The following is a 13,082-nucleotide window of genomic DNA, read 5'->3' as shown; positions in this document are numbered from 1 at the left end:
TGCGTATACCGGTGCATCTTTATATACTCGGTATATCATCACATCACGTGTCCTCCTTAATGTCCATCTCTTCTATATTAAATTCTTATACTTGTCCTTAAACTTTCCATGTGCTATAGTCACATCTTAGACTGGGTCCCTCAAAAGTAGAGGTGAGACAGGCTTGTATGTAAATTTATCTTGGAAAATGAGGTCAAGTTTCATAATTCCCATTGCTTCCCTTGGAAACCCTAGAGCTGGTATGCGTGTCCCACTCCCCACGCCCAATGCCAGTTCCAGAGTCTGCATAGGCACACATAATAGGAACACTAAGATCAAATCTGTCCCTACTTACTCTCTTTAATTCCCGGTCTGCTTTCTAATTCTGGACTCACTATAATCATTATATTAGTTAAGGTAATTCCAGCTTCTGTAACTTATTAATAACCCTTACATCTTAGTAAATAAGCTCAACAAAATAGAGGTTTATTTCACACTTACTATCCAATGTGGCTTTTCCTAACCAGAGCATGGTAGCCCGTGTGGTCATTCAGCAATGCACATTCTTCCATGTAGCTCTGGCCTCCTTTGGCAACTAAGAAGAGCCCGCCAGGTCTTCTCCATTCAGCAGGCAGACAGAATAAAGAGAAGAAAAGGCATTCCTTTGTAGCTTTGGCCCAGAAGGGATGCCGATCACATCCTGCTCACATTCTGTGGGTGAGAAGTGGTCCCATGGTCTGTCTAGATCAAAGGGTGCTGAGAGACATGGTCCTGGCCGGGAACAGCTTTGTAGTAATACCTTTACACATGGAAGGGGAGTACATATCTTTGGTGGCCATTTAGCATATCTGCTACATCAGTCAAGCATACTGATATCCATGCCCATTGGTTTGTGAGAAGGGGACACTGTCTGTCTTCATTTTTAATTTCTTATTGTGAAATTATGTCTAAAAAGGTGCACTGGATGCCTCTTGTGTCCCATCTCACATATCTTAGGCAGCCTTATGTCCTCTAGCCATTGCCAAAGCAATGCCAAAGCTCTCCTCAGTTGGCACCACTTAACCTTTGCTAGTGGATATGGTGGTGTCTTCACCACCACCTTGTGGGGACGCACACGGGAGTCCTCTTAGCCATTCTCACACAGAAGATGGAAACAAGTCGATTAGTCCATCCATCTTCATTCCTTTGAGAGGTCAGATCTGAGGCTTCAGAGCTCCTCAGGAGAAGCGAGCCCCAGTTGTCCACAGATAGCCAGCTTGATAACACACCCTTGACTTCACTTCCTTTCCTCTGTTTCACCCCCTTACTATTCCTAACCTCATTTTGCAAAATAGACTACTCATGTGTGAGCCTTTGCCTCGACTCTGCTTTTGAGGAACCCATGAATGTACCACATGAAAAATTTAAAGAGTAATACTAAATTCTTATATGTACTACCCAAGTTAAGAAATAGAAGGTGGACTGCTGTCTCATCTCCAAGTACTCCCTGTACTTAAGAATGATTTTTTGATTCAGTAAATCAATAAATTAATGAACAGAGATACTTCCTTAGATCTTATTGCTACCTAGACCATGAATCAGAAAACAGCAAATGAGTAATAGTTAAGGTCCCAGCTAGAATACTCAGACTCAAACCAACTTGAAACACATCCATGAACCATTTCTATTACCTCTGGGTAAACTGACTTCCATTGACTTCAGCCTGACTGCCTCACATTCTAAGCAGCAAGAACCAGGGCTGTAAACTAATTGCATTTGCTTTGCCAGATTAACAATAACTAGAAAGTCACCCTGAGGGATTATCCTTGTGTGGAACTGGTCACTACATGTGTTGGATTCCCTGTGCTTAAAGAGGCAGTTAATGAGGAATCTTGCTTTTTACTAAATTCAAAAAATCCTTCTTAGATACATTGTACTTTATTATAATTGGTGCAGAACATGACAGTTTTAGTTAGTAAAGGAATCGGCTTATTTGGATTCTATATGATCATTACATATTTACTGAGATCTTAATGACTAGAAATCCTCGCCACTGCTGCCACTTTGAATTGTCCTGCCCTGATTCTCATATTTTCCAGGAATATGAGATTGTAACTATTCACCCAATTAGCCCCGCCCCCCATGGGTACCAAAAAAAAAAGATGTATGTAGAAAGCTGAAAGAAAATAGAAGATCCCGGGTCTTCTGATGTGAGGAAATCCAGCTGAGAATTAGCATTTCTTGCCATAAGGATTCAAGTGTGTCAGATCTGTCTGTTGTTGTTATGTACACAGCTGTTCTCAGCCACATCCCATAATAAAAACAAAGGAACTCGTTCTCTACAAACAGGGTGGGAATTCGGATAAATTGTTAAAAGTAGGTACTTTCTGAGAGACTCCTGGTTTGTTCTTGAGTCATGGGAATATTTAGCTTATTGACCTCCGGAGAAGTGTTTACCCAGAACGACGAAATGGAACACATTCTTGAAGAGGATAGAAGACAATGTTTTTTAAAAAGAAATGCAAGGTCTCATTAGGGCAAAGCTGTTAATTACACACTTCATTATTGTCAAGGTTAATACAGTCTGTGAGAGCAGAGGCCCTTTTTCATCTCTTCCTCGGAACAAGGGGAGACAGCTGTTCTCAGGGACAGATCCATTATAGCTTATCACCGGCCGGCAGCCTGGGGAGGGAGCACCATGAAATATGGCCGCTGTCACCAAGAAGGCAGACACCGAGCTGGGCCAGGCACAGTGGAAAAACAATGAGAACCAGGGTGTCAAACTCAAATAGATTGGGTTGCATTGATTTTTAATGCCTGGCTGTTTCGAAGCATGAAATTTGCCGATACTCTTGCAGTTATTATATTATTGATCGCTAAAGCTGCACAATCTTGCTTTCTTAAACGTCAGACACTGACAGCCATAAATAGTGGTTCTTACATTTTGAAGCCTGGTTAAACCATGTTGTAAAACTCTGCATGTTTGAATTTCATTATTGTTGTTTTGCTGTTATGATTCCTTAAAGTAAAACCTGTGTCAGGGAAACAAATACTACCTCAGTTCTAGTTGGACTGGTCTTTCTGATTAAATGAGGTTATTAAACCCTTCTTTTTTTTCTATTCTTTTTAGGGTGGTCAACAATTTCTTTTAAATAGATATTTATATTTTGTAAGCTCCTGCTTGTTAACAGCGATTTAATAGTTTTCATTGACAGGGAGAAAAGCATGTGCTTCCTTTAAGTGTGATACATTTATACCATCTGTAAACATCTCCAAATGTTAAAAAGGAGATTCGGGGAAAGAAAGACCATGTACTATATAGCCTGCTAGAGTATCTTTGGGTTTTTGCTTGCTTGCTTGCTTATTTATTTATTTAGGATTTTTGGTTTTGCTATGGATAAAATTTTCTTCTTTTCAAATATCCACATCACACCTTCACTTCTATGTACTTAAGTTTTATTCATCAGTATACCCTAATACTAAGATCATGATGCTATAGAAACTGGTGTACCAAAATAGTGAAATCTATTATTCATTTTGGTTAAACATTAGAAATACTTCACCTTCACAGGGAATGGGAAAATGTTGAACAGTGTAGCTCCTAGTAGCCAACTATAACATCAAATAATTTTAACACAATATATATGTGTAATGCTAGATATGTGTACTTACATATATAATATTATCTAGATGTAAAATATATTTAACACTATACTATATATTTAATAAAATACATATGTGTGTATGTATATATACATATATACATACATATGTATATACATATATGTGTATACATATATACATATCTGTGTGTGTATACACATATATATACATACACACACATATGTAATCCTGAATCCTATTAAACTGAAAAGTATATGCCAGTCAAATGTTTTTTATTATGAAAGTACCCTAGTTGTGGAAAATCTGGAAAATACACTAATCCCAGTGAGTACACAGTGTGAACAGAGCAGCAACATTATCATTGCCTGGGAGTTCGTTCAAGATGTAGAGTCTCAGCCCTTTCCTCAGATCTTTCCAATGCGAATTTCTCTTTAACAGGATCTGCAGGTGATTATATGCACATTAAGATCTGAGAAGAAAAATAAAAAAGGATCTGAGAAGTACGGGTCTAAAATATATAGTATTCTTAATCTTCCCATCTATTGATGGCCAGTGTCGCCACTTTACTGTATTTCTATTAACCTTACTCTTCTGTACATATCTTTAAATATGTTTAAATAATTGAAGTCTAATTTTGCTAATTTTTATTATTCAGACATTACATTTTTAAGAAAGATACCAGTCGAGTGCTGATCATGACTTGAAAGTATTCCATTTTTTTACATCTATTAGGAATATTTAGGGGATCCCTGGGTGGCGCAGCGGTTTGGCGCCTGCCTTTGGCCCAGGGCGCGATCCTGGAGACCCGGGATCGAATCCCACATCAGGCTCCCGGTGCATGGAGCCTGCTTCTCCCTCCGCCTGTGTCTCTGCCTCTCTCTCTCTCTCTCTGTGACTATCATAAATAAATAAAAAATTAAAAAAAAAAAAAAAAAAAAAGGAATATTTATTTGACATATATAACAATTGTAGTTAATTGAAGATACATCTTTAAACTCAAAAAACATTGTGTTTTGTATCTAAAGTTACTAATAATAATTTTTAAAAGTATAGAACAGGGCAGCCTGGGTGGCTCAGTGGTTTAGCACCACCTTCGGCCCAGGGTGTGATCCTGGAGACCTGGGATTGAGTTCCACGTAGGGCTCCCTGCATAGAGCCTCCTTCTCCTTCTGCCTGTGTCTCTGCCTCTCTCTCTCTCCCTCTCGCTTTCACTCTGTGTGTGTGTGTGTCTCATGAATAAGTAAATAAAATCTTTTTAAAAAATAAAAGTATAGAACATCAATTATTCCATTGTATAAAGTTGAGATTTATCCTGTTATTTGCAAGTTTTTCCCCTAAATTATCAACCTAACTTAAAAGTACATTTTAACTTATAAAATAGCTAAATATCTACCATTTGTTAGTACTTACTGTATTCCAGAAATTATGCCAACTGATTTACACATATTATTCAATCACATTAACCCAATGAGGCAAAGATTTATTCTTGCCATTTTATGGGTTAAGAAACCATGGCTTTAAAAGGTTAGGTAACTTAACCACTATCACACAGCTGGTAAGTGCTTTGAGCCTGATTCAAAACAAGGATTAAAAAATAATACTTTGTTTTTTAAAAGTGTTTCTTATTCAATAAAAGTCTTCCTTTTTCTTTTAATTAGCATTTAGCTCAGCACATAGTAATAGAATATTTCTTCTTTTGTATTAACAAATATATAGAATTCTGTTTACTGAGTTAACTGCTATAATTTTAAAGGTAAACTGAACATACGTCTCTGGGTATCCAATAATAAGTGCATGGAAACAGCAGACCCCCCAACTCTGAAGTCACAGATTAATTCATGTATTGGAACACTGACCCCCTAATCTCCCAGAAAAATCTAAATGAGCTTACTTGGGGGACAAAACTGTGAAATAGTTCTTTATGATTGTTTTTTCATTTTCCAAATGTAAGATATTTATAGCATATTGAGAGAAAAAAAGCGCTCTCTCAAACAGAACTTCATTATGTTATTAGTCATTTAAAAAAATGCTTGCTGATACTGTGGATATAGACATATTATAGATCTCGGTTACAGCTTTAACTGTTATTGTATGGATAGGTGGGTGGGTGGGTGAGTGGATGGATGGTTGGATGGACACATTGATAGGTCATAGACATCTAAATTCCTTTCTCTCAGTATTCCCCAGAAACAAAGTGACTGAGTCTCAAGTCTGCACATTTCAGCTCATTAATGAAATGGGAAGAGTTTTAGCGAGAAAACAGGAAGATTTAAAGGACTCAGCAGTTTCAAAGGAAGTATTCAATAATGCTCTGATCACAAAAGAATCACACAGGAAAGGAATTTTTTCCTTCTAAATATCCGTGTCCTGGTAATGAATTTCTAAGACTAATAGTCCAGCCCAATCAAAGCTATTTATTAATTTTCTGAAGATGATATAATTTTCTGAAGATGGTACAATATTCTGAAGATGATTTTAATTTTCTGAATAAAAATGCCACAGAACAAGTGATCGAAATGCCAGTTTAATATGGGCTGAGGACTCTTTCTTCTGTTATCACAGTTATCCACATATCCCCAAAGATGGTGGAATCTTAACATACTCCGATCATCTGTGCCTCCATCAATTGAGTAAGTGATGAGCTGGTAACACCTCTTTTTTTGGCCATCTGAGTCCATCTATTACTTCCTCCTGGACTTAGCTCATGATTTTCCTCTTCCTGAAAACTTATCAGGATTTTTAGTCTGTTCTTCTCTCATCTTTTCTTTATAAACTTCACATTTTAACTTGCCTTTATCAACGAGTTGTATTTAGTGCTCTTCACGCATTTCAGATTTACAAATGTGTGTCCACTGGAATGGAGTGCATACATTGGTATGTTTCAAAACTGCTACATAATCCCTCCCTCTGTCAGCCTCTACAATTCCTGGAGGCAACTGGAGGGGTATCACTAGATATCAAACGATAGTATCTTTTTTTATAAATTGGAGACTAGGTAATGGAAAAAAAGGATGAAACTAAATCACATAGCAAATGTGGCTAAAATTAAGACCAGAACTATTAGCACCACTTAATACTATTTTCTTAAAAATCTGTACAAAACATGGGGTGCCTGGGTGTCTCAGGTGAGCATCCGACTCTTGATTTCGGCTCAGGTCATGATGTCGTGTCATGGGATCAAGCCCATGTTGGACTTCCCACTCATCAGGAAGTCTGCTTAGGATTCTCTCTCTCTTTTTCCCTTTTCCCCTCACCCCCTCTCATGCTTTCTCTCTCTCTCTTTCTCTCTCTCTGCCCTTCTATCTCTCTCTCTTTCTCTTGTTCTTTCTCAAATAAGTCTTTTTTTTTAAATTTGTACAAAGGATTATTGAAGAGAGGAGGCCAGCTGTTAAATACACAGAAAGTAACAGTACCTATGTTTAAGAGCTTGAAGAGTACCTGAGCAAATAGGGAAATGGTAAGTAGGTAAGAGGCAACTGAAATGCAGTAGGAAGCTTCTCAGACAGACTTGAGGATGAGTTACTAGCACTCAAACTTAGTGAATCAAAAGATGTCCATTCCTTCCTTTCCTCTCCCCAGTTCTTACTCGTCCCTGTCCAAGGTGTTGTTTCTCCCAAGTTCATCTGCTGGGATGGGCATGGATATTGTTGCCCTGAGAAGAGGTCCTGATGTATATATGATAGGTGATTCTTTTTCTCTCGAGGGGATGCTCACACAGAACATCACCTATCTGGACAATCAATCCATATATACCCCTCCCACACACATAATCATAACACTCCATATACTGGAATACTATTCAGTGATTTTTAAAGAAGAATGGCGGCAAATAGGCTATTAATTCACAGAACAACCTAGATTAACCTCAAATACATTATCTAAATGAAAGAAGCCAGACCAAAAGGCTCTGGACTGTTTGATTCCATTCCTAGGTTATTTGGAAAAGGCAGAACTATACGGATAGAAAACAGATCAGCAGTATATCAGAGGTTTGGAGAAGAGGCAGTATCCGACCAGGGAAAGCCCAGGAGAGGGCAAGTATAGACCTAATCTGTATGGCCCTGTAATGGTGAATATATGATGCTTTGTATTTGTCAATACCCATAGAACTTTCCAGCACAAAGAGTAATTTTTTAAGCTAACCAAATCAGAGGATCTCAGGATGGAGTACAAACTGTGACAGAAGAATTTAACTATTACACATGTGTGAGATAATCTCATAGAAGGGGGCAGGGGTAGGGGGTGGACACTAACCTAAGTAACTTTTTAAAACAGGGCTTTCTTTGAATGGAAACTGTAAGCCCTAAGTCCAAAACACCATACTAAACACTGTACTCTAGCTGGCAATGTTGTTTGCCATGGTGATGTGGGGTAATAATTCTAAAACTGCTATATTTGTACCCTCAGATTGAATAACCAAAATAATGGCAGATGGGGGGATCCAGGTTTTTCACCATTTTTTTTCACCAACAAATACAGGGAAAGCTAGAATGAACCAGGTGAGACTGGATTAGATTCAGAGACAATAGTACAAATTCATGTTTAGCTTAATATAGGAACAGATGGATAGTTATATTTACAGATGTGTGTGCATACTAAGGGAAGTGTATGTACATGTATTGCCTGGCTCTGTTCGTGAGGGGCTCTATTCGCTGGAAGCAGTGACACCCCAGTAACAGTGAGCATACCCGGCATCCAGATATTAGTTTCTAATTTTAGTTTCTAATATCATTAGCCAGTTAAAGGAACCAGGCCCCTTGGAGACATGGTTGATTTTAGGGCAAGGGCAGGGAATTTACAAGATGAACCTGGAGTCTCTTGTAGTGTCAAAAAGTAAGGACGGGCTTAAAAAATAAGAGGATGGAGGCTTATGAAAGGGACAGAGCAGCCAGTATGAAAGAACTCTAGGTAGCTAAAGCTAGAACAAACAGTTAGAGAAACAAAACAAAAACATAGTTTGGGATTACAATCCAAAGTATGAAATAAACACCCATGATTCTATCCATACTGACACAACTAAATGACTGAATAAGTAAATAGAATATGCAAGTCTCCTGTGCAGAAGAATTCTGTATACTCTATGTAGGTGCCCCCTCTCCTGGAAGTAGAATGGTTTACTTCTAAGGATACGGTTTGGAAAGCAACAAAGGAAGGGAGGAAGGGGAGTGTAACTTTGTAGTGCGGAAACCTGGTGAGCACAACCTGGGTCAGGTGACCAAAGTCAGCATCATCAGTAATAAGCCACTGATGATGATAGGCATGCTGGATATGATGGGATAAAATTGGTACCTTAATCTGTGATCTGCCCCTACCCCCCAAACCAATAACCTCAGTTTAACCATGAGAAAAACATCAGACATTCCCAGTTGAGGGACATTCTGCAGAACCCCTGACCACTGCTCCTTAAAACTATTAAAGTCATCCAAAACAAGGAAAGTCTGAGAAACTATCACAGACCAGAGGAGATTAAGGAGACGTGAAAAATAAGTATGAGGTATCCTGGATGGAACCCAGGAACACTGGGGGGGGGGGCAATGAAATTAACATAAACTGTGAAGTTTAGTTAATAGCGCAAGATATTGACAAGACAGTAAGGGATAGATGAGAGCTCTATATAGTCTCCTTGCAATCCATTAATCTAAAACCATTCCAAAATTAAAAGTTTATTTAAAAGAAAGGGTTATAGGCCAAAAGTCTTAGTCCAGGACTGATTGGGTGGAAAAAAACAAAACCTTGTCTTTCATCATAGATACTTCGGGAAGTACTGATGTATAAAGCATATGCTCTAGGACAATTTGACTTGTTCCTCTAGTTTGAAATCCTCTATTATACTGAGATGGTTTTGAACTCCTTTGCTACTTGCTCAAATGTATTTTTCTCTTAAAATCCTGGAAGTATGAAGTCACAACACTTTGTTCTTTGTTCTTTTATCCACCCCCATCATATTTTGCTGCAAACCTTGTCATTGTCAAGGCACAGCTGACTGGCTTTGTAAGTGGTTTGTGATTTCTTTCTGTTCCTAGTATTCCAGTGTTATTTAGGTTCGTTAAAGGGAACATTTGGGCTTGGCAGTTTGTGTCACTAAGATTCAAGTATAACCACATCAATTACTAAGCCATCCACACGTCAGCGATGATGATACGAAAGTGTGGCTCTAGCAAGCATTATAGTTAGATGCTTAATGAGAATATCATATGTGATCACAAATAAAATCTCACAAGTAATCTTCATGCTGTTCCTTACTTACAGTTCAGAAAGTGGCTCTTCCAGAAAATCTGATAACTTCAGTTTTCATATGTATTTCATAAAAGGGTTAAAAAAAAAAAGTGTGTGCCCATTTCTGGGAATGTTAATATTCAAGTTACCGCGTTTACTGGCTTTGCAAATAATCTGGATAAGGAATATAAAAGTAATAAATATGCTTTTTCTAACCAGTTTTAGACTTAAAATTATAATTAGCTTATTGTTAGATGGTTAGGGTTTATTATTTAAGGAGGGGTAGGAGTGAGGAGGAGGTTTCACTTAACCTGGTAAATAAGACAGTGATTGCTTGTATAGTCTTCTAAATGGCTTTTGATGTTTAATTGATCTCTCTGTTGAGATAGGTAAAAGAAATTTTGCAATTTTCAATTATGTAATATTTAGCTTATTTCACCACTGAAATCAGTCAACAGGTTTTTTTGGTTTTTTGGGTTTTTTTTTTTTTTTAATCACTTTTTAGAGTATGTTCCTAGGGTCTTTTCTCCTTGTGGTTGAAATTAGATGGAGTTGGGGTGGGATTCCAACATCAACTTGAGAGCATGAAATGTTTTCTTTAAATGGCATTCCTTTTACTATTCCCAGACAATCGTTAGAGGAAATAAACCGTGCAAGGAAACCTCCATCAACGGCCTGCTGGAGGACTTTGACAACATCTCCGTGACTCGCTCCAACTCCCTACGGAAGGAAAGTCCGCCCACCCCAGACCAGGGGGCCTCCAGCCACGGTCAAGGCCATCGTGAAGAAAATGGCTTTATCACCTTCTCACAGTATTCCAGCGAATCCGATACCACTGCTGACTACACAACTGAGAAGTATCGAGAAAAGAGTCTCTATGGTGATGACCTGGATCCATTTTATAAGGGCAGCCATATGGCCAAGCAAAATGGGCATGTCATGAAGACAAAACATGGGGAGGCCCACTATCCTGAGATGAAGCCTTGGAAATCTGATCTTGCCAGATTTCCCCTTGATTATCACACACACTTGGACTCCCTGAGCAAACCAAGTGAATACAGCGACCTCAAGTGGGAGTACCAGAGAGCCTCAAGCAGCTCCCCTCTAGATTATCCGTTCCAATTCACGCCTTCTAGAACTGCGGGGACCAGTGGGTGCTCCAAGGAGAGTCTGGTGTTCAGTGAAAGTGAGTGGGGACCCAGCCTGGATGACTATGATAGGAGGCCAAAGTCGTCCTACCTGAATCAGACCAGCCCTCAGCCCACCATGCGGCAGAGGTCCAGATCAGGCTCGGGGCTCCAGGAACCCATGATGCCCTTCGGAGCAAGTGCATTTAAAACCCACCCCCAAGGACACTCATACAACTCCTACACCTACCCTCGCTTGTCCGAGCCCACAATGTGCATTCCAAAGGTAATGTTCACTGCCTCCTTCCCTCCCATGGGCAGGCACCTCACAAAGGTGGTGCTAGCATGACCTTCTCACAGAGTCAGATTCTAAGGTGAAGGTTTGCCTTTTAAGTGAGAATCCATATTGAAACCCTACCTGATTTCCACGCACCAGCCCCAAGGGCAGAGGATATAGGGCAAGGAACATATATTCATTAAAATCAAAGTCTTTGGAGATCTCCTCGAGGGTTTCTGATTAAAAGGCAAAAAAAAAGTTTATTTGAAAGATATCCTGATATACTACTAATAAATATTGTGTGCTCCTATTAGACTAAGTCCTCTTTTAAGGAGCATACGATTATAAACCATTAGATGGACTAATATTGTAGTTCCCACTTTCTGGCAAAGTTTATAAGGATCTGTTGAAAAGGAAAAAATAAAGTCAGGATTATCATGGTAAGTTTTTAATAAAGTTCATTTTTAAAAATTTAATAATTTTTAATAATTTTATAATTGTTAAAAATTTTAATTTAATAATTTTATAATTTTTAATAAATTTTAATTTAATAACCATTCTAACAGGTATGGGGTTGTATCTCATTGTGGTTTTGATTTTCCCTGATGTTGAGTCATGTCTAGAACCTTTCCATGTATCTGTTGACCATTTGTATATCATCTTTAGAAAAATGTATATTCAGGTTCTTTGTCCAAATTTTGATTGGGTTATTTGGGATTTTTTTTTTTTTTGCTATTGAGTTGTATGAGTTCCTTATAAATATTTTTAACCCCTTATCAGATATGTGGTTTGCAGATATTCTCTCCCATCCCATCAGTGTCTTTTCATTTTGCTAACGTTTCCCTTCATTGTGCAGAAGCTTTTTATTTTGATGTAGTCCCACTTTATTTTTGTTATTATTGCCTTTCAGTGTCAAATACAAAAAAGTCATTGCCCAGACCAATGCCAAGGAACTTACCCCTATTTTTCTTCTAGGAATTTTATGGCTTCAGGTCTTACATTCAAATCTTTAATGCATTTTGAATTAATTTTTGTGTATGGTATAAGACAGGGGTTCAGTTTCATTCTTTTACACCTGCCTGTCCAATTTTCACAGCACCATATATTGAAGACTGTCCTTTCCTCATTTGTATATTCTTGGCTGTTTTGTAAAAAATTGACTGAATCTATATATATTTCTGGTTTGTGATCTGTTCTATCGATCTGTGAGCCTGCTTTTTTGCCAGTACCATACTATGTTGACCACTATAGCTTTGTAATATAGTTTGAAATTAGGAATCTTTGTTCTTCTTTATCAGGATTGCTTTGGCTATTTAGGGTCATATATGATATTTTGTATGTGATATATTTGAACACTTATGGTCAGAAGCTCTTTAGGTCAAGATCACAAAGTTCCATCCAGAGGCAATAATGTTGCAGCCCTGGGGCCATACTTGGCTTCTTGACCTGTTGAGTCCACCAAGTAGTCATTTTCAACTTCTGAAAAATCAAGATATTTCACTTAAAATCTTCAACTTCTGGGTTTTAGGATTCTCTTTTTAAAAATGGGATGATCTGGGCAGCCCCAGTGGCCCAGCAGTTTGGCGCTGCCTTCAGCCCAGGGTGTGATCCTGGAGACCCGGGATCGAGTCCCACATCAGGATCCCTGCATGAAGCCTTCTCCCTCTACCTGTGTCTCTGCCTCTCTGTCTGTCATGAATAAATAAAAATAAAATCTTAAAAAAAAAGGGATGATCTGATACCCCTAGGCCCACATTTTCACATAGCATTGGAAATGGAATTGGCTGGAGACAAAGGCTGCCCCATTAGAGGGGATAGGCCCTGCCCAGGCCACTTCATTCATTCTGCCCATTAGCCTAATCCCTAGAGGCATTTGAGGA

The 13,082-nt window shown here is 38.5% G+C and overlaps 1 protein-coding gene across 3 annotated transcripts in view; it reads left to right on the top strand.

Moving 5' to 3' along the window:
* The window catches only part of PAK5 (p21 (RAC1) activated kinase 5), a 276,521-nt gene that overhangs the window by 222,787 nt on the left and 40,652 nt on the right, over positions 1 to 13,082 (top strand). For all 3 annotated transcript variants that reach the window (XM_026012284.2, XM_072736385.1, XM_072736384.1), the window contains one exon: positions 10,426 to 11,211. In XM_026012284.2, coding sequence (XP_025868069.1) covers positions 10,426 to 11,211 — 786 coding nt within the window. The remainder of the gene's footprint in view (positions 1 to 10,425; positions 11,212 to 13,082) is intronic.

Source organism: Vulpes vulpes, chromosome 14 (assembly GCF_048418805.1).
Source record: "Vulpes vulpes isolate BD-2025 chromosome 14, VulVul3, whole genome shotgun sequence".
Classification (NCBI taxonomy): Eukaryota; Metazoa; Chordata; class Mammalia; order Carnivora; family Canidae; genus Vulpes; species Vulpes vulpes.
The sequence above is the reverse complement of the archived record's forward strand: the minus strand, read 5'-3'. Positions and strand labels throughout refer to the sequence as shown.